This window comes from Lemur catta, chromosome 14 (assembly GCF_020740605.2).
Source record: "Lemur catta isolate mLemCat1 chromosome 14, mLemCat1.pri, whole genome shotgun sequence".
NCBI lineage: Eukaryota > Metazoa > Chordata > Mammalia > Primates > Lemuridae > Lemur > Lemur catta.
The window spans coordinates 65,513,303-65,534,654 of NC_059141.1; the positions used below are offsets into that span (position 1 = coordinate 65,513,303).

Here is a 21,352-nt window from a genome sequence, read left to right on the forward strand (position 1 = left end):
ATGTATTAGTTCTAGGAGTTTTGTTTCTGGTTTTGTAGATTCCTTAGTATTTTCTACATAAACAATCATGTCATATGAAAATACAGACAGTTTTACTTTTTTCTCTCTGATCTGTATCCCTTTTATTCTCTTTTCTTGCCTTATTGTGCTGGCTAGAACTTCCAGTACCATGCTGAATAGCAGTGGTAAGAGTGGATGTCCTTGTCTTGTTCATGATTTTAGGGAAAAAGCATCAGTCTTTCACCTTTAAATATGATGGTAGCTATAAGCTTTTAATAGATGCTCTTTATCAAGTTGAGGAGATTCCCTTCTATTTCTACTTTTCTAAGAGATTTTTATTATGACTGGATGTTGAATTTTGACAAATGCTTTTACTGTGTCAATTAATATCATATAATCATGTGAGTTTTCTTCTTTAGTCTGTTAATGTGGTGAGTTACATTGATTTTCAGATAATGAACCAGCCTTGCATCCCTGGAATAAGCCCTATCTGGCCGTGGTATATAATTCTTTTTATATATTGCTTAGTTCTATTTGCTAATATATTGTTCAGTATTTTTGTGTGTATATTCATGAGGGACATTGGTCTATAGCTGCTTTGGCTTTTTGTTTGTTATTTTGTACTGTATTTGTCTTGTTTTGTTATGAAGGTATTACAGGATTCATAAAAATAAATTGGAAAGTGTTCCCTCTTTTTATATTTTCTGGAAGAGATTATATAGATGTGGTGTTAATTCTTCATTAAATGTAGAATTATTCAGTGAAATCATTTGGGCCTGAAGAATTCTTTTTGGGGGAGTTTTAGTCTTATGAATTCAATTTCCTTAATAGTTATAGGGCTATTCAAATTATCCATTTTATATTTAGCGTTCCTTATACTTTCAAGGGGTTAGTCCATTTCATCTAAGTCGTCAGATTCATGTGTGTAGAGTTGTTCAGCGTGTTCTCTTATTACACTTTTGATGTCTATAAGGTCTATAGTGATAGCCGCTGTTTCATTCCTGATACCAGTGATTGTGTCTTCTCTTTCTTTCTCTCTTTTTTTTTTTCCTTTGTTGATCTTGCTAGGAATTTGGCCTTTTAAAAGAACCAGCTTTCTTTTCGTTGATTTCCTTCCCCCCACCCCTGTTTTCAATTTCATTGATTTCTACTCTTTATTATTTCCTCCTGCTTGCTTTGGGTTTATTCTGCTTTTCTTTTACTAGGTTCTTGAGGTAATAACTTACATTGTTGATTTAAGACATGTTCCCTTTTCTAATGTAAGCATTTAGTGCTATAAATTTCCCTCTCACCAAAACTTTATATCTCATAAATTTTGATAGAGCGTATTTTTAAAATTTAGCTCAAATCTCCCTCTTTGACTCATGATTGTTTAGAAGTGTGTTGTTTAGTTTCCAAATGTTTGGAACTTTTCCTGTTATTTTTCTGGTTTTGATTCCACTGTGGTCAGAGAATACATTTTGTATGACTTTGAGTCTTTTCAATTTGTTAAGTGTTGTTTATGGCCCTGAATATAGTCTATCTTGGCATATATTCCATGGGTGCTTAAAAAGAATGTGCATTCTGTTGTTACTGGGTGAAATTTTCTGTGAATGTCAATTGGATGCTGTCAACTGATGATATTGTTAAATTCTTCTATATCCTTGCTGAATTTTTGTCTAGTTGTTCTATCAATTGCTGAGGGAGGGGTGTTGAAGTCTCCAAGTACATTTATGGATTTGTCTATTTCTCATTTCAGTTCTGTCAGTTTTCGCCTCACATATTTCATGGTATGTGTGGTACATATACATTTACAATTGCTCTGTCTTCTTGGTGGATTTACCCTGTAATGCCCTTCTGTGTCTCTGGTAAATTTTCTTTGCTCTAAAGTTTACTTTATCTGACATTAATGTAGCCATTTCCTGCTTTCTTTTGATTAACATTTGCATGATATATCTTTTTCCTTCGTTTTATTTATAACTGACCTATATCATTATATTTGATGTGAATTTCTTGGAGACAGCATATAACTGGGTAATGTTTTATAATATATTCTGCCAATCTGCCTTTTAATTTGTGTATTTAAATCATTTACATTTGATATAATTTTTTATATATGTTAGGGCTTAACTCTGCCATGTTATTTTTTGTTTTCTGCTTTTCAATTCTTACTTTCTTTTTCTTGCCTTCATGTGGGTTATGTGAACATTTTTTAGAATTCTATCTTGATTTACCTATAGTGTTTTTTAGTATTCTCTGTTTGTATAGCTTTTTCTAGCAGTTTCTATACATATTACATTATATACACATAACACATTCTATTGGTATTGAAATTTTATTAGTTCTAATGAGGTGTAGAAAGCTTACCACCCTTTATTCCCTTTACTCTCCCCTGTTTACAATATAATTGTCTTAAATAATTCCTCTATATACAATTAGAACTTCAGCAGGCAGTGTTATAATTTTTGCTTCAACAGTGAAACATAATTTAGAAAACTCTAAAGGAAAATAAAAATGAATTTATTTACTCAGATTGTACTTTCTTCCTTTCTCATGCTCCAGTATTTCCCTTTTATCATTTCTATTATTCTTTCTTCCTTTATGATGTTCTGGTATTTCTCTTTTATCATTTCCTTTCTTTTTAGGAAAATCCCTTTACCCATTCTTTTAGGGTGGGTCTACTGGGGATAAACTTTTCCTCAAATGAGAATGTTTTGATTCCCTCCTTTATTTCTGAAGGGTATTTTTCAGAATATGGAATTCTAGATTGACAGTTTGTTTCGTCCAGCACTAGAAAAACACGCCATTTCCTTCTGGCCTTCATGGTTTCTGATAAGAAATCTGCTGTCATTCTAATTGCTGTTACCCTACAGATAAAGTGTCATTTCTCTCTTGCTGCTTTTAATATGTTTTCTTAGTCTTCAGTTTTCAGAAGTTTAACTATAATATGCCTTGTTGTAGATTTCTTTGAATTTACCCTCTTTGGGGTTAACTTAGCTTCTTGAAATTTTAGGTTTATGTCTTTTGCCAAATTTGGGAACACTGTATCCATTATTTCTCTGAGTACTTTCTGTTCTACCCTCTTTCTCCTCTCCTCTCCTTCTGAGAATTTGATGACATAAATGTTAGACCTTTTGTCTCACAGGTGCCTAAGGCTCTGTTCATTTTTCTCCTCCCTGTCTATTTTCTCTCTGCTTTTCAGATTGGCTAATTTCTGTTGTTCTGTCTTCATGTTCACTGATTCTTTTCTCTGCCCCATAAATTCTGCTTTTGAGTTCATCCACTGAGCTTTTTATATTGGTTATTCTGTTTTTCAGTTCTAAATTTTCTATTTAGTTCTTATATACTTATTTTTTGTTGAGAATTTCTCTTTCTTTGCTGAGACTTTCTTTTTTTTCACTTGTTTCAAATGTGTTTAGAATTTCTTGTTGAAGCTTTTTTATTACTGCTTTCTAAATATTTGTCACATAATTCTGAATATCTGTCATCTCAGTGCTGGCATCTACTGGTTGTCTTTTTTTTATTCAAGTTGAGATTTTCCTAGTTTTTGGTATGGTAAGTGATTTTCTATGGAAACATGGAGGTATTATCTTATGATACTCTGAAGTTTATTTAAACCTGTTTTAGCTGGCTTCCCTTGACACTGCTCCAGCAGGGGTAAGTTTATAGAAAGGTGGAGCAAGAAGTACAGGTTCCTCACGTAGCTTATATTGACATCCTGGGGGAGGTTATTCCTTATTATTGCTGAGTGGGGGTGGAAGTTCAAGCTTCCTACATGGTCTCTATTAATACTGTGTTAGAATTGGTGGGGGTGCTGGTTGCTGCCCAATGGAAATGAAAGTCCCAGCTTCCATTTGAGACTATCCCTTCACTGATACCTTCAGAAGCTGAGATGCCTCATCACAAACTGATGATGGTAGATGTCTAGGCTGCCCACTCAGCCATTGCTGGTGGGGAGGGGAAATGAGGAAGGATGGGGGGGCGGTGACACATTTTTTTTTTTCTGTAGTGTTTGGTGAAGTAGAATGATTATCTAAAAGTTTTATGTCTTGCTACTCTGATCCTCTGGATAGAGAGAGCAGGCTTTTTTTGTTTGTTTGTTTTTGTCTATACTGATTTGTGCTTTTATATTGTTGTCTTCTTCAGCTTCAAGTATGGGATATTTTAGGTAAAAAAAAAAAAAATGCCATGTATTAGTTTGCTGGGGCTACCACAACAAAATCCCACAGGCTAGGGGCTTAAACAATGGAAGTTTATTCCTCATAGTTCTAGAGACTAGAAGTCTGAGATCAAGGTGTCATCAGGGTTGGCTTCTCCCAAGGCCTCTGTCCTTGGCTTGCAGATGGCCACCTTCTTGCTGTGTCCTCACGTGGCCTTTTCTCTACACACACATGCTTGATGTCTCTTCCTCTTCTTGTGAGGACACCAGCCCTATTGGATTAGAACCTCACTCTTATGACTTCATTTAACTTTAATCATCTTTCTAAAGACCCTATCTCCAAATACAGTCACATTGAAGTTTAGGGCTTCAACATGTGAATTTTCAGAAGACACAATTCAGTCTATAATACCCAGAGAACTTGCCACCATGTGTAGCCTTGGGTCCCAAGGTTTGTAGCTGGTCTGCCTTCCTTTCTCCATCTTTCAGAGTCTTCTTATGTTTGTTTTAAATATAACTTCCAGGGTTTTTAGTGGGAGAAATAAGGAAAAGTCAATTTCATCTACCTGGAAGTAGAAGACCCTCCCTCTTCAACTGTTTAAAAGAGGCTTTTGTAACTCAAGTCAAAGCTGTTATAATTTGTAAGAATCAGGCCTCATTGGGTAAGAAACACTTTTGTCAGGATCCTCATAGCCTCTGGGGACTGGGAACCTAAAGATCACCTCATAGGCCACAGAGGAGGGGAGAATGTAGGATGTGTGATAGCAGATTTACCTCCCAAAAGGAGGTGCAACCCCTTCATCTGAGGAGGAAAGGTATTCAGACGGGATTGGCAAAGGTTTAGAAGCTCTAAGCCTCTGAGAAGGAGCTCAGTGCATCCATCTCCCTGGACTATGTGAGAGAGGACAGGCAGGACAGTAGAAATCTACTCATGCCAACTTCCCAGGTAATAGCTCAGAGAAGGCAAGCATGCCAGAGAGGGCAGTCTGTGCCCATGTGTGCTTGTGCACAGGTGTGCATGTTGGGCAACAGCACCTGAGAGTTCTGCAGCCCTCCACAGGCAGTGGTACCGGGTGTTTGTTTTATCTTTGCTCACCTGAGTCACAGTCTATAAGCTTCCAACCTCTAACAGCAGCCCCAGGGCTCCCCAAGGCCTTATGGCCTCTGGAATTTCTGCACCACCGAAACTGTCAGCTCCCCAGGCGTGGGTGTTGGAGCAAGCTCCTCCTGTTACTCAATTCCCACCTCTCACTATTAAGCAGGGGCTCCTTGAGGAAGATTGATTTACCACTTTAAACAAGCCTCGATGTGCTTGATGAGGATGCCACAAGACAAACGGCTCCTGCCGTGTGCCTCCAGCCTGCTGCCCTGTGTTTCCATTACATTTGGGCCAGAGTCATGGTGGATGAATTTGGGTGTAGTTCATTTACTGCCTTACATGATAAACTTGTCAGCATTTGACCGATCAGCTACTTATATGCAGGGAGTTCATTTGCAAGGCCACCTGGCTTCCAGCTTTGCTGTCCTGCTCCCATTTCACTCTATCTAATGATCCAGGCCCTGGTTCCTGTTGGGTGGTGCTGAGCTCCTGGGCCCTGCACAGCCTGCATGTGATGCCAAGACCTCAGCCCCTCCTCGGGGATCCCTCTCTCTGGCCTGGAGGTAGCCAGGGCACCGATGCCCAGGGAGCTGTCTTTTCTTGCTCCCAGCTTTGCTTGAATCGGCAGGGAAGGAATGTGCCAAGCTCTCCTGCCTGGAGGCTGCATCAGGCCGGCCCTTGGACAGGCTTGCTGTAGGCTTCCTAGGGAGCTGTAATCTGCCCACTCAACACTGGCCTTAGGGCTGTTCCTAAGGAAAGCTTGGTGAAGGCAAGCACACCAAGGCATGGCCAGCAGGATCAAGGTGTTCAGGCTGCCCATGGCCCGTTGGCTGGCATCCAGGCCATGCGTTCCCCAAGCTGCCAAGTATCCTAGACTCTTCTCTGACCACATCAAGCTCTGCCCGAGATCCTTCAGTGACTTCCTGTTGTTGCTGGATGAAGTCACTGCACTGAACCTGACATGCACAGCCCTTGATGGTGAACCTGGCTTTGCAGTTGCATGCCTGGGATCAAACCTGGCTCCCCCACATACTGGATGGTTATTATCATCCCCTGTTTATAACTGCAGCCTTGTAAATGGCCTCACCTATAAATGAGGCGTGATAATGGTGCCTATCTCATATGCATCAATATGCATGCTTAGATTGATATCAGGCACATAGTAGGTGCTCAACAAAGGTTGGCTAATAGCATCACATCATTGTGTTCTTCAAGCCTCACCCAAATTCTGCATGCTGTCACTCATGAGCTGTAAGTGAAGCTCCACCTACAAGCCTCCCCACCCCCACACTGTTGTCCCGCACTGTTGTATCCCTCCTGGCATGCCCCTCCCTTCCTCTCTGCTGATCTGAACCTGACCCGGGCCTGGCCAAGGCCTCCCCATTCCCTGAAAGTGCTGGCTAGCCTGGGAGCCTGAGGGGGCCCTGGCACAGCACAAAGTGCAGGGCTGAGCATCACAGCCATCTGCAGGGTCCCCTACTGGAGGGGAGAGGGGCAGAGCAGGGGACCTTGCAGAGGGGGAGAAATTCCTACACTAGCCCAGTTTCACATCCTGCGCCATTCCCCCACCATACCGTGATGCTCGATGCTGCAAAGGTTGTGGATTTTTTTTCCTCGGAAGGACATGGGCCTTTCCCATTAGCCAGTGGGCACCTCCAGGCCCCCTCTCTGAGCTGGGTGCGCAGGTCCCAGCCTCACCTGGGCCAGGCCAAGGGAAGCACACTGAAGTCCATTACCATCCATGGACACTTTCCTGTACCCAGCCTGTGCTGGGGACCCCGGCCCCACCCTCAGCAAGCTCACAGACATCTGGGAGGGCACCAGATGGGGGCTTCAAGACCTGTAGGTGCTGGATGGGCAGTGACTGCCCAAAGCATGTGGGTCTGGGACAGTTGTGGCGTCCCTCACTGTGCAGTATGGGGTGGTGGTTATAGAGGGGTGGGTCCAGCCCTGTGCTCGGGCACTGTGTGAGGCCGGCCTGATAGACAGAGTGAGTTTCCACATCTGGGCTGAGCAGGCCGCAGAGGTGGCGAGCTCTGGGTGTCAGAGTCCTCCAGGGCAGGGCCGGCACTGCCAGAGGATTAGGGGGGCTGGGGAGGGCTTTGACAGGCAGAGTAGGAGAAGGGCCCCTGTCCTGGGAACAGGAGATGGCATATGCACAGGTATCAGAGGGTGGCAGGAGGTTGTGAGGCCCATGCAGGGATACAGGGATGGTGGGAGGTGACCTGAGGGGCAGCAGCGGTAAATCGTGGAGCCCAGGGTGCCGTGTTTAGAAGTTCGGATTCTCCCTGTGGGCAGAAGGAGCTGTTCTGATGTGGTGGCTGCACCACACTTACGGAGCTTGGAGGAAGGGGACTGACTCTCACTTACCTTAGATCCTTAGGGCACAGTCAAAGCCTTGATGCTGATCAGATTGAGGCAGGAAGGCCCAAGAGGCCATGCAGAAATGAGAAGTCACCCTGGCTTCCTAGGGACCTGGAGGGGTCCTGAAAGCACAGGACTCCCCAAAGCCTCATCCTAGACAGGAAGGAGGAACAGATGTCCCCAAGCTGCGCTGGCCTCCCAGAGTAGGCCCGCTGTGGGAGACACCTCCTGCCCCCAGGATTTGCAAAACGTATGAGGAAGGGAATGGATGGGGACTAGGGATTCCTTTCAGGCAAGGGCACCTGTAGACACCTGTTGTGGACCTGAAGAAATCACCTGGGTGGAGCAGAGACCAGCACAGGTGGCCCTAGCATCCGCGTACCCAGCAGGTGTTGATGAGACGTACGGAAGCGTCTTGGGGAGTGACTGACGCACTGGGAAGGGGCTCTCCGTGTGCCTGAGGAAGGCAACGTGGAGGCGTGAGCTCCGACCATTGCACTCGTGTCTCAGGCAGCAGGATGGAGGAGCATGGAAAGGACAAAGAGCACGTGCTAGTTATCCTTAAAGAGGTGCCCCAGAAGCTGTCATATAGTGTTTCTAGACCTTAGTGGCAGAATTTAGATGCCTGGCTACCCCTGGCTGTAAGGGAAGCTGGGAAATACAGCTTTAGTTTGTTGTCTCTGTACCAGGCTAAAACCAGGGGTCCTGCCAGCAAGGGGAGAAAGGAGCTAGAGCATGCAGCTGGCATCTCCACCCTTCGCCTGCAAACACCATGCACCCCATGTTCCCATGCACAGGACACTCTCACCCCTGCCCCGGGCTGGGGAGAAATCTGTGCCTCATCTTGTCACAGCATCCAGCCCAGAGATCAGGATCTCCAGGCCATGTGCAGCCATCACTGTTGGGTCTCCATGTGACTCCTTGGAATCTTAAACCAAAACTCTAAACTTTGGTCTTGGTTGACTGTTTAACTTTTGGTGAACTTTAAACCAAAAGGCAGGCCATCTACTCCTACTTCCAGTGCCAGACGGTGGGGAAAGCACATGTCTGCACGACAGAGACTCCTGTTCGGAAGAAGGGGACACACAGCAGGAACAGCCCTGGCCAGGATCAGGTCCCAGCAGGCGGGCTTTGTGATCCTCCCTGTGCCTGGTGGAGAAGCTGCCCAGGGCAGCCCACCTGGCTGGCAGCTCTGTTCTCCAGGAAGAGCATGCATGTCCCCCGTGGAGAAGTCAAGTCCTCTGTGCCTGACTCCCCCACTTCCCCTCCAGAAAAGCTGTGCTTGTCTGTATTCCCCCAGTGCCACCAGGCGGCAGGGGCAGGGGGAGTTCTCTTTCCAAGACCCCTTCCTGTAGGAGAAGGTCCCAGAGCCTGGGAACCGTCAGGGGCTACACCTGAGAAGCAGCTGCGGTCCAGCCTGGGCTCCCCTGGCCACACGTCTCCTGCACCGCAGTGGCTGTTGGTCTTGGTCCTGAGGAGTCCGTGGGCCCGAAACAGCCGCTGTGAGCTCGTGCAGATGCGCCTGCCACTCCGCCTCTGCGCTAACGGCCTGCCGGCAGGGGCGAGAAACACGTTTTTCAGATTTTCATGCGAAATTCCCTAACTTTACAATTTCAACAGCTAATTTAAATGTTTGAAAATCATAGTTCAGGACAAATAAACATTCCTACCCATAGATGTGGCTCACACGCGCCAGAGCGCAGGGTGCTGTTGGGTGGGGGACGGGGGCCCTCTGCTGCCGTGGGCTGGCCTGAGGGTCCCAGCATCCCGTTTCACCCCGCAGGAAGGCTCAGTGGCTCACACATCTGCGGGCAGCAGCAGCTGTAGCTGGAGGCAGGACTCTTGGAGGGACGCTGACAGTGGGCTGGGCCACCGGGGTGGGACGGAGGTTCAGGGCAGTCTGGCCGACATCATTGCCCGCCCACCGCGGGTCAGGGCTGCCTCAAGATCTGCGTCCCGGTGCGTTTTCCTGGAAAACAGGGCTGCCCTGCCATGTGGGGGACTCTGCGGAGGGGACCCCAGGCCTGGGGTGGGACAGGTGCTAAGGCCATGCTCGCCTGCTCTGCAGACTCCACCAACCGGGACTCGCTGGACATGATCGAGCGCTGCATCTGCCTCGTGTGCCTGGACGCGCCAGGGGGTGCGGAGCCCAGCGACACCAACAGGGCGCTCCAGCTCCTTCACGGCGGAGGCTGCAGCAAGAACGGGGCAAACCGCTGGTACGACAAGTCCCTGCAGGTAAGCCCCACTTCGGTGGCCCCGCTGAGCGCGCCGCGCAGTCCAGCACCCAGAGCCAGCGCGTGCTCGCTCCTGGCAGGCCCTCGCGCCGGAGTCTGCACCCCGGGCCGCTGGACCCAGGGCCGCCGGGGCCGGAGAGGCTGGAGTGGCGCTGTTGGTGTCGACCTCCTGGCTGGCCAGCGCTCTTCTCGGGAGCACGTGGCCAAACCCAGCTCAAACTCCCTAACCTCCCTGCAGCCTGTGCCAGGAAGGTCTGGGCCACACTGCTGGGGGGGGGGGTGCCAGGGCGGGAGAGTCCCACAGCCACTGACCGAAGCCTGAGCGTGTTCAGCGGGAGTCACGTGTGGCGCCACAGCCGCCAGCCGCTCTGGATGCCCACCACCCGGGCCTGGCCGCCGCCGCACACCCCCCGCAGCCCCCGAGGGGTAGGCCAGGCCAGCATCTCCACAGAAGAAAAGTCCTAAAATGAAATAGTTCATATTTTTTCATTCATACAACATAAGCCTAGAAACAAGACACTTCTTTGGTCTAGAGGAAGATACCCATGCAGACGGGATGACGCCAGGGTGGGGCCATTCCTTTCCATTCCTCCATCCTTTTCCCCCCAACATGCCCGTCCTGAATCCAGACTTGCTTATTTTTAAAGCCACCACACGGCCACAATGACCATGTAAAAGGCAGCAAACCGTCTCTCCACGTCGGGTTAGCTTAGCTCACATTGGTAAGCACGTCTGGGCAACGCCTCATTGTCCTCCGCTCTGTCCCCAGGTTCTGCAGGCTTTCCTTTGTGTTGGTTTGCATATTGATTCTGCGGTTTCTCATGAACTCTCTTGCTGCTGTGCCAGCTGCTTGAGCCTCCACAGTGGTGCTAGTGGCTCGTCATCCTTCACGGAGCAGCTGTGGGGGTTAGTGACGCAGTGGACGCGCAGGACCTGGGGCGAAGGGAGCCTAGGTAGCAGTTCCTGAAAGACACCACCTCCCGCCCCACCTTTAGAGACAGGGACAGAAAGGCAGGCGCGTGGGAGTGGGCACGCCGGCCTGCCTCCCGTGGCGGAGGCTGTACCGTCGGGCTCTTTTCGTGGGCAGCACCCATGATCCGGGAGCTGAGCTGGAGAAGCCCGCGAGGCTCCGGGGACCTCAATCCGACGGATGGAGAGCTGGTCTCAGGACAGAAAAGCAGGGCCGCTGGAGAGAGGCAGAGCCTGGAAGGGATGGGTTTTGGGAAGTTTGTCTGTCCCAAGGGCGGGAGTAAAGATCCGGCCCTGCACACCACGTGAGGGACAGGAGGACACAGAGAGGGCTCTCGCAGCGCGTGGGCGGGGTGTGCGGGGGAGCCGCCAGCGAAGACTGCCAGGGCCGGTGGGCCGGCTTGCTTTGTTTGCCGACGGACGGAGGACCAGGATCTCTTGGGTGTGATGAGCTACAAGGCAGCTCTGCTTTACTTGGGTTACACTTTAAGAACCAAATCTTGTCCTTCTCTTTATTTTCTCCCGGTACTTTCGTGCCCTGTGGATGTTCCTTTTCCGAGTCAGCTCAATACAGTCTTTGTAAAGTCCTTGAGAAAAGTCATAAGTGATCTCTGCTGGTCCTGTGGATCCTTCCTACACTTCCCCTCATTTCCTCGTCCCGACTGTGAGCTGGGCCCTACTGGGCCGTTTTCATGGACAGCACAGGGAAGTCCAGAGAGCTGAAGTGTCTCATCGAGGCTCTCCAGTGCCCGGCAGCAGCACAGCTAGGGTGTGGGTCCCTGACTCAACGCCCGGGCGGCAACTCACAGAGCACCTTTCATTCACCTCTCCTTTACACCTTGGAGGGATATTTTATTTCTCCCTAGGGATCTGCTTACCATGCAAATCAGATCATCGTCTTTCATTTTCATTCATTCAGCAAAATTATCAAGCATCTACTGCAGAGTGGACTCTGGTCTCACTCCTGGGAATAAAATCAGTGGGGCTGAAACAAACGGGGTCCCCCAGATGAATTGTCACGCAAGCACTGCAGGACGACGGCTGCGACGTGCAGCAGGAAGGGGAACCAGGGCTGAGAGAGGCTGACGGGGCTTGCCCATGCCCCGAGGACGCCGTGCGGACTCGGTGTGAGCTCAGCGGAATCCCTGCACTGCTCCAGCCACGGACCGTGGGGCCCCACCCGCACGGCCCAGAGCCTGCGTGGCAGGGAGGTCGCACAGTTCAGAGCTGTTTGAGACGCTCACGTCCTCAGGCCACCACAATCATTGTTCAGCATTCTCTTCAGGAAATAATGTGTGTTGGTGTCCTTGGAGTAGGGCGCTCCTGAGAAGCTGGGGGCCTGACCTGGAGCCGAGGGACTGGCTTGAAACGCAGGCTCTGCCCACTCCCTCTTCCCCGCTGCAGTTTGTGGTGGGCCGAGACGGCACCTGCGGCGTGGTGTGCGAACACTCCCCGTTCGATGGCATCGTCCTGGTGCAGTGCACGGAGCACCTGCTCAAACACATGTGAGTCGGGGGGTGGGGCAGACTGCCAGAGCCGGGAAGAACGGGGGTGGCTGCTGGGGGGCTGTGTCAGTCTGCAAAGGGTCTTAGCGAAGGGTGGGTTGGAAACCCGGCTGGAATGCGACTTCATGTGCTCCACGGGCCATGGATGGAGGTGCAGACCCTAGGCCCATCAGGGAGAGGCGTGGCGAGGAATTTTCAGGAACCTCTGCCGTGAGCAGAGGGGAAGCTCAGATCAATACCTATCGTTTGTGCTGAGCCAGAGCTGGGCCGAGCGCTGACCTGGCACAGAGGGTCCCCCGGGCTGGGTCCCTCTCCAGCTTCCGAGCTGGCCAGAATGAGGCTTCTCTGGGCCTTATACACACAGTGTTCTTCCTCCACTCACAAATTTGCCCACTCCCTCTGAGGGTCTTCTCCCTGCATCGACGTCCTCAATCAGTCTCGTCCACGGAACTCTTTGGGGCCACTGACACGCAAGCCAGCCCCAGTAGACAGACAGCCCTGGTAGACAGCTTGCTCTTAAGTGTCTTTCCAAGTGTTGTGTAAGTGTTAGTGGTGTCACATGATCTAACAGGACAAAAATGAAAAGAAATAATGGTCTTTGGAGTCAGGAGGAACTGGGTGGAAGCCCGGCTCTTCCACCTACTAATATTGGTGGCTTCTCTGAGCCTCGGTTTATTCCTCTGTGCCACGGTTCAGGGGCAGCTGTACCCCCTGAAACTGCACCGCCACACACACCAACAGCTCAGGTGACTGCAGAGGGCGGAGATCCGTGCAGCCCCGTGGCTCTCCAGTGGCAGGGCCTCAGGAGGCGCCTCTCTGTGCCTGCAGGGTGAACAGCAGCAAGAAGCTGGTGCGAGCAGACTCTGTCAGCGAGCTCCCAGCCCCCCGGAGGCTGAGGTGGAAATGCTCCCCGGAAATGCAAGGCCACCTGGCCTCCTCCGCAGAAAATCTTCAACGGTAAGGAAAGGCCAAAGTCTCCTTCGAGGTGGTCCTCTGGGGGCCACCTGCCCCCTGCCCCCAGCTGCTCGGGCATCCTGGAAGCTTCCAAACACCCCAGCTCCACTGCTGTCCTCATGGAAATGTAGTCAAACTACAGGGGAGTTATAACTCTCAGGGAAATAACCTTGCTGAAGTATCCATTATTTCCATAAAATGCAAACGTGGAGCTATTTTTTTTTGGCAGGTTTCACCTGACTGAGCAGAGTCAAGCTGAGAAATCACCCCGTGCTTTCAGGGAGTAACAAACAACTGTTTTGAATAGGTCATTTGAATCCAAGCTATTTCAATTTGCTTGAATTTACACTGCAACTTGACAACGGGCCCTTTTTCCCCAAGGGGAGGGGGGCTGTTGAGGCCCTAACGGGATCCAGGCAGGGGATGGGTGTGAGCCCGTCTTGGGGGGCCAGGTGCCGGGGCAGAAGCTAGCTGTGCTGGCAGCCTTGGGCTGGCAACCAGGTCTGGACTGTGATTGTTCATTCCCTCATTCAGTAAGTGAGCATGAACGCAGTCATTCATTCATTCATTCCTCAAACACATGCCAGGCCTCACAGAAATTTATGTTCCATGGGGCCATCACTCCACACTTTAGTGGAGGAAGTAGACCCCAGACCAAAATATGTGTGGTACAATAAGATTAGTGCCGAAACCAAAGAAAGCCATGCAGATCTGAACCCACAAAGAGATAGGAGCTTTAACTCAGCCAGCATAGTGAGGGAGGGGTTTGCAGAGATGGGCCTTGAAGGATGGATAGGAGTTCACAGCGCAGGCAGGTGGGAACGAGGCAGAAAGCAGCTTGTTCAAGTCTGTACAGGTTCATAATGATCCAGGCTGGTTTGGAGACCAGCAAGTGAGAGAGAATGACCAGAGTTGGGGCACAAAAGGGAAGTTGGGGCCACACTGTAAAGAGCTTCACTGTCCTATTGTGGAGTCTGCAGAGCTGCCCTGCTGGTGGTGAAGAGCCCCTGAGGGGTTCTCTGCCAGGGTTTGGGGGAACAGCGCGGGTGAGGGACAGAGTATGGCCAGGCCAGGAGGCCAGGGTGTGGAGAGGAACCCCCTATGGACAGCTGCTGGGGAGGGGAAGCCTCGGGTTTTCTACAAAGTGATGCTCGCGTTGAGACTCTACAGCATTGTTCGGGGATAAGGCTGCTTCCAGAGGAGTGAGTTGGTGGGCCGGGAGGTCCCGGGGGGAGGAAGGAGCCTGCTCACTTTAGAGGACCTGAGCAGACCCCATGTGCTCTAAGGGTAAGGGGAGCCCGAGAGGCCTGCAGGTGGGGACGCAGGAGGAGCCTGAGGGGTCCTGAGCAGCTGTGGAAGGGGGCGGTCTGAGCGGGCACAGCTGGGGAGAGGTCTCCAAGGGGCTGCAGTGACAGTGAGCTCAGTCTGTCCAAGGAGTGTGTCAACAGGCGGGATGAGGAGCAAGTTCCTGTGGGAACTGGGCCCCCTCCAAGCCCCCCGGGGCCCTAGCACCTGGAATGGCCCCCCAGGAGCTCAGCCCCTATAGGCAGGAGGAGTAGTTCAAGGAGGGGCAGGCGGAGTCCCGAAGGAAGTGGGAGTCAGGTGTCCACCCCGGACTCTGCGCTCACACGTGACGGGTGGGCAGGTGGGTGGGCCTTGCTGGGCACTGCTCCAGTGGGCGGTCGGCCCAGACCCCAGACTCATTTTGAAGGAGGAGATCTGTCAATGTGGAGTGGCCAGTGCTCAAGACCCTCAGTGTAGACTTGGGGGATTTTCCTGTTGCTCCGACAGTGACGAAGGCCCGGGCCTGTCACCAGAGGCTCAGCAACAGTTTCTGGGTAAAATGGGTTTCCGGCCACCGGCAAAGCCCCAGATGATCCACCCTTGCTGTGGTGATGGTGACAAGCGGCCAGAACCCAGGCCCCTCCTCCCGCAGCGCCGCAGGGGTGTCTCGGGAGGAGATGCTGCTCTGGCCACCTGCGCAGTGAGCTCCACCGGGAGGGCCAGATGCCGAGGGACACCGTGGGGCGGCTGCACACCGTCGCAGGCGGGCTGGATGGAGGGCGTCCGTGAAGCCTGCCTCCGGGCAGTGGGCTCAGTTTGGCTTGCGGGCCGTGTTCTCTGTGCCAGTGCAAATGTCTCTCCCCTGCCCTTCCCTGCCCCTCATCGCTGCAGCCAGGCTCGCCTCCCCACCCACCTTCATCACAGAGTGGCCCTGGTCTGGCGTGCCTCCTGCCACTGTCATAGGTCAAGACATGTCTCTGATGCCACGGTGCACTCCTGGCGGGCAGGGACGCAGACCCGCCTCAGGAAGCCCGGGTGGATCTGTGGCGCCTGCATTCTGTTTTGCATGCAATAAAAGCGTCTTTTTTTTCCCTCCCACAGAATAGTAAAGAATCTCGACTTCACCGTTTATAAGTTTGACAACTACGGGAAAACATTCATTAAAAAGCAGAAATGCAGTCCTGACGCCTTCATCCAGGTAGCCCTCCAGCTGGCCTTCTACAGGTGAGCAAAGGTGGGTGGGTCTGCACCCAGGTGGCCTGAGTGACAGGGCGCTCTACATTATAGGGCCCAGAAGCGTCCTGGAGGGAAAGGTGACCTTCAGTGGACCTAGAGGACTGGGGGACGACCGAGACAGGCTGTGTGGAAGGAGGCACTGCCCAAACTGGGTTTCAAGTTGGAGCCAATAAATCCAACCCCAGACAAGAGAAGGAAGGATGTGGCCTCACGGAACTGCCTGGGCAATGGTCCAAGGGCACAGAGCTCCAAGGGCTGCATCGCGGAGCTGAGGGGATGAGGACCTCGAGGGGGAGGAGGCTGCTCTTCCTCCCGCCTGAGCCCTGTTGCTGTAGCCTGTTCCTCCCCAAGCTTCCCCACTTGCTAAGGAAATGGGACAAGGTCAAAGATTTTGGACTTCTCCTGACTCACCCCTTCCTCTCGTCCCCCAGCCTCCACGTCAGCACTCCCCCAGGGGTCTCTTGACCCTGTCCCCTGCCGCCCACCCCCACTGCCACTGGCCCCTCCCCAGACCACCTCATCTCGTGCTTGGGCAACCGCAGCACACTCCCTGCGTGTTCCCTCATAGTGTCAGGTGTGGGGACCAGAGGTCAGGTCCATGTTCCCTGGTTCCTGGTTCCCAGCACCAAAGAATGGTTACTGGTTCTGAGTTGCTGGAATGAAGTGCCCAGGTTTGTTAAAGCATAGTACATTCTGGAGAAGGAACAGGTCAACGCCTGCCAGTGGAGAAGACCCTGAGTTTAACAAGATTTTCCCTTTTATGCTGATTCTCTAATTTTATGTTAAGTGGGAGGGGTGGAGAATTCCCAGAACTGGGGGCCAGCCCCTTTTTTAACCTTGTAAGGCAATTTCCGGAGGTTTCCATGGTATTTGTAAACTGTCATGGTGTGGGTAGGTATGATTTTTACCATGTTAATGAGGGTAGGTCACTTGAAGATACTGTCACCTTACTTGTGGGAATGCTCCAAAGACACTCTTGTGGCCTTGTTTGTATCTCCACTTTGTGTCCTTTCTACCTCTTTCTGGTTGGTCAGTCCTTGGGGACCCGCTATTGTAGACCAAACATCTGTCCAGTCCTTGGAAGGCCCCTTGACATGTCATCTGTTCCTTATTGGAAGCCCCCTCTGGTCAGTGTGTCCCTCCCATTGTAGACAAAGCATCTCCTAGTGCCATCTAGTTCTCAGTGAAACCCCCTAGACAAAGCATCTGTTCCCCTTCCTCCTTGTCCCAACCCAGCAATAACCCAGGAAGCGTGAACTTGGAAACATGCAAATCAGACTAGATCCCTCACCAGGGGGAAAGCTCTGTGGCTTCCCACCGAGCTCAGAACGAAAGCCTAGAAGGACCCCTGTGCCCTGGCCACACCTGGGGCTCTCCCTGAGCCCTCTCCCTCCAGCACGGCTCCTCCCACACCAGCCCCTGCCATCCCAGGCCTCATGCCAGAACCCTCCCCGATGCCCTCATCTGAAGCTGCCACCCCATTCTCCATCATACCACGTTGTGTTTTCTTTTTCTTTGAAGGCAGTTGTTATTGGTGTGAAGTGCTTTGATGATGGATTTACTGACTTTGTTTTCTGGATGGTCCCCCCAACCCGAGCTCGGGTGCCTCAGGGCGTCTCCAGTGCCTGCACCATACCTGGCACAGAGTAGGTGCCAGGGACGGAGTCTCAGATGTGCAGTTTGGCCAGGGCTGGGATTTAGAAATACCTCTCCAGAGGTAGCCCTGGGGGCTATTTGTTAGGGGACGGGGTGAAGAGTGGGGTGCCAGGGATGAAGGCAGGGGGAGGGGCCAGTGGGCCTTCTTAGGAGGCGGGAAAAACCAAAATGCAAAATGGATCTTCCAGAAGATGGGGCTGGCTCCTGCGGGTTCCTGGGCTCCAGAAGCAGCAGCTCCTAAACTGTCTGGTGCAGACAGTCCGGCGCTGTCCCCTGAACCTGCTTTCAGTTTGCAGCACCTGTGGTGGGTGTGACCCTGCAATAAAGCCAGGGCCAGGAGTCTCACCCATGAGCAGGCAGCGCCCATGCGGACATAGCTCCCCAGGGTCCGCTGCGGGGCTGTGGCTCTCCGGGAGGTGAACGAAGCCACTCTGGGTGGCCGTCCTATCAGGACACCTTAGAGAAGGCTGATGTCACCCCACATGAAGACTGGGCTCTCACGGAGACATGCAGATGCAGAACCCTCACCGGCACTGAGCTGGAGCTGTTATAAATGTTTTGTGACACTCAGAGGGCACAAGGCTGAGAGGGAACATGAGGTCAGTGTCCTGCCAGAGCCTTCACTTGGGAGGCCACTGAGACCCCTTGCTTTGAGCACTTCTGAGCTTCAGGTCCACAGCTGGGAGGGGCCAATGAAGCCTGCACAGCACACCCCTCCTCCACCTTCCAGTGGGCCGTAGGGTCACTGGGCAGGCCAGGAATGGACGTAGCCAGAGGCTCGTGGGCTCACCGAACAGCCAGTGGACCTGCTTCCCCGTGGATGGCCTTCTTCAGAGTCTGAGCTGTAATACAAACAATTGTTTCAATCTGCTTCTAGATTCAGCAGAAATCTGGAAGGTGCCTAAATTGGAGTTGGCCATGGCGTTGCCTCCGGGGCCCATAGAGGTGCAGGAGGGGAGCTCCCTGCCAGTGCTGGGAGACACGCCGAGCTTATTCCCTCGTTGACCAAGCATGAGGTGCCACACACGGTGCAGAATCAGACACGGCCTTCCCTCTACGGAGCCCACCCGGTGTTCCCAGAGGGCTGAGACACAGGGCCACAACTTGCGGTGTGACTCTGGGCTGTCTCTGCCCCTCTCTGAGCTCTGTGTCTTTTTCTGGTGGAATTTACCGACTGGTGAGAAAGGGGGTGCCAGCCAGGTGAGCAAGTCTAGGCATGCCCGCCCTGCTCCCACATGTGAGAGCAGGGGCTTGCCCTGGCTGGGAGGGCGTGGTCGCTGCTGCGGTGGCAGACATCAGGGAGGTGCCGCGGGGCTGCTGGCAGCCCCCACACACCGGGCAGGGCCGGCCTGTGCGGCAGCTCACGCTCACCACCGCGGAGGCCCCTCCCCGCCTCCAGCCAGGGGTCGCGCCTGAACCGCCTTAAATAAACAGGATTCCCTCAAGGGCGTGAATGATTAATTGCACAACTATTCCATCCTGTGCTCGTAATCAAACACTCCTTGAGTGTCACAGAAATCTCTAGGTTTCCCACCAGACTGGGAATTCTTTTTAAGAGCTACCAGTCAGTTGCCCGTGTTGTGTGAGCGCGGCGGCCCCAGTGCCCGGGTGTGCGTGGCTCCGCCCGGCCTGGGGACCCCGGACCGCCGGCGACATTCCCGTGAGACACCGCGCGCAGCCGGACTGCCGCACGAGCCTCGGGGGCTGCTTTTCTCTCAGCATTTGTGATTCCCGGGGAATAAATTCTGCTTGGCCACTCATCCTGCATCTCACGCAGGCTCCACGGCAGACTGGTGCCCACCTACGAGAGCGCGTCCGTTCGCCGGTTCCGGGAGGGCCGTGTGGACAACATCAGGTCGGCCACTCCGGAGGCGCTGACCTTTGTGCGGGCCGTGACCGACCGCAGGGCCGCCGCGCCGGTAAGTCCCGCCTGCCCCACGGAACCGCCAAGAGAGCAGGGAGGCCGCTCTGGCCTTCTGTCCACTGGGCTCCCCGACGACCAGCTCCGTGGACTCCGTGTGTCACTGGGCAGCGTCTGACAGCCCCGTGCCTGCCCTCTGCTCTGTTGACAGGCGTCCGAGAAGCTGCTGCTCCTGAAGGACGCCATCCGCGCGCAGACCGAGTACACAGTCATGGTGAGTGGTGTCCCACCGCCTCAGCACTGCGGCATCCGAGCTGTGCCCAGGGCCTGCCAGAGCTGGGCCACGGCGCAAGACCCTGTGTGAGGGCCCCACCGCCAGCTGCCTGGTGACTTGGCAAGGCCACCCCACCTCTCAGCCTCCTTTTTCTTATTTTTAGAACCCAAGAAACAGGAACCCTTTGAAACGAACTTAATGACACTGATAGCACCTGATATGCATGGCACTTTACAGTTTAAACAACAAGAGAAGTCAAATGTGAGGGGGTGGGCTCAAGCCCCGCCAGCCAGCGGTGTGGGCTCCCATGCCTTGCCGGATGTCAGGTGCAGCGGTAGCTATTCCCACCTGGGGCTAGTTTTGCCTCTTGTTCTCCGTGTATTTATTTATACTACCTGTGAATAAAAAGTCTTTGCTGAAAATTAATGGTGAAACCAAAATTGTAAGGGGAATGTTTCCCTAGTTTAGGGAAATAATTTATTTTCTGGTACTGCAAAGCCATCACTGGCATACAAACAATAGAGAATAAGCAACTACTTGGGCTGGTGATCAATATATTAATTGCAAATCATTCTAATAGTCTTTGAAGGATCATATAATCTATGAAAAGGAGTTGACCAAAATTCACTCCATATACTTGAAAGCAAGTACAATGCATTTTGGGATTTTAGAATTAGCCAATGTAGGCTTTTCTCTAATTCAGTTGTTAGGTCCCTAATTCCTCTACATAGTTAAGTGTTTGTTCTGTTTGGGAAAAATTAAGCACCTTTTCATGTACTCAGTAGGCATTTTTTTGTTTTCCTGCTTTAGCTAGGCAAGGCGCTAGAAAGCAAAAAATGCAGTCCATAAGCCCTATCCTTCGGTAGTTGGGAGGAATGGCCTGTTGATGTGAACCCCAACCCCATGAAAAAAGCCCCCAGGAAGTAGCAGAGAGCATGGAGGAGCAAGCTTGTTCCTCTGCTTGGGAAAGCTGGGAAGACTTCCCAGGGGTGGTGCTGACTATGAGACATGAAGGGTGAAGAGAGGCTTAGCTGGCACACACAGAAGGGAGATGTGGCCCAGAAGGGAACAGCATGTGCAAAGGCAAAGAGTCTTGAGAGAGTAGGACACATTCAAGGAAAAGCAAGTAGCTCAGTGAGTGCAGCTTGCAAAGGACAGAGGAGCAGAAGAGGTTGGATTCCCCATTACAAAGCGTACTCTGGTGAGTGGACAGAAGAGGGACTGGCTGGAGTGGGGTCTGGTTTGCTGAGAGGCAGAGCCACTAATACGAACCTTTCTAACATTGACAGAGAGCCGGCGTAGGGACTGGAGTAGAACAGGGCAGGGATGACGAGGAAGACGTGAACTCTGATTCAACATGGTAGATCAAACACATGGAGAATTTAACCTTGAAATTCTCTAAGACAACAGCCAAGGAATTTTTTTTAAAACCATAAATACACGAGGGAAAAGAGAATGGGAAAGGAGGTGACCACAAAGTTTTAGAGCTGGAAAGTAGAACTCGTGGCAACTGACTTAGAGAACAGTGAGAGGAGCTCGGGAGCCCAGCGAACTGCACTGTAGAACCTCAGGATGGCTGAGGCACTGGGACACCCACAAAAAGTGGGGGTGGGGTGGGGATGAAAAGAAGATGGTTGATGTCTTAGTCTGTTTGTGCTGCTACAAAAAAATGCCTGAGATTGGGTAACTTATAAAGAACAGAAACTTATTTCTCACAGTTCTAGAGGCTGGAAGTTCAAGATCAAAGCCCTGGAAGGTATCTGATCTTTACTGTC

At 51.8% G+C, this 21,352-nt stretch overlaps 1 protein-coding gene across 1 annotated transcript in view; it reads left to right on the forward strand.

Moving 5' to 3' along the window:
• The window catches only part of CHAT (choline O-acetyltransferase), a 49,105-nt gene that overhangs the window by 21,770 nt on the left and 5,983 nt on the right, over nucleotides 1-21,352 (forward strand). The window contains exons 8-13 of the mRNA XM_045567972.1: nucleotides 9,670-9,839; nucleotides 12,212-12,312; nucleotides 13,141-13,269; nucleotides 15,652-15,774; nucleotides 19,220-19,361; nucleotides 19,515-19,577. Coding sequence (XP_045423928.1) covers nucleotides 9,670-9,839; nucleotides 12,212-12,312; nucleotides 13,141-13,269; nucleotides 15,652-15,774; nucleotides 19,220-19,361; nucleotides 19,515-19,577 — 728 coding nt within the window. The remainder of the gene's footprint in view (nucleotides 1-9,669; nucleotides 9,840-12,211; nucleotides 12,313-13,140; nucleotides 13,270-15,651; nucleotides 15,775-19,219; nucleotides 19,362-19,514; nucleotides 19,578-21,352) is intronic.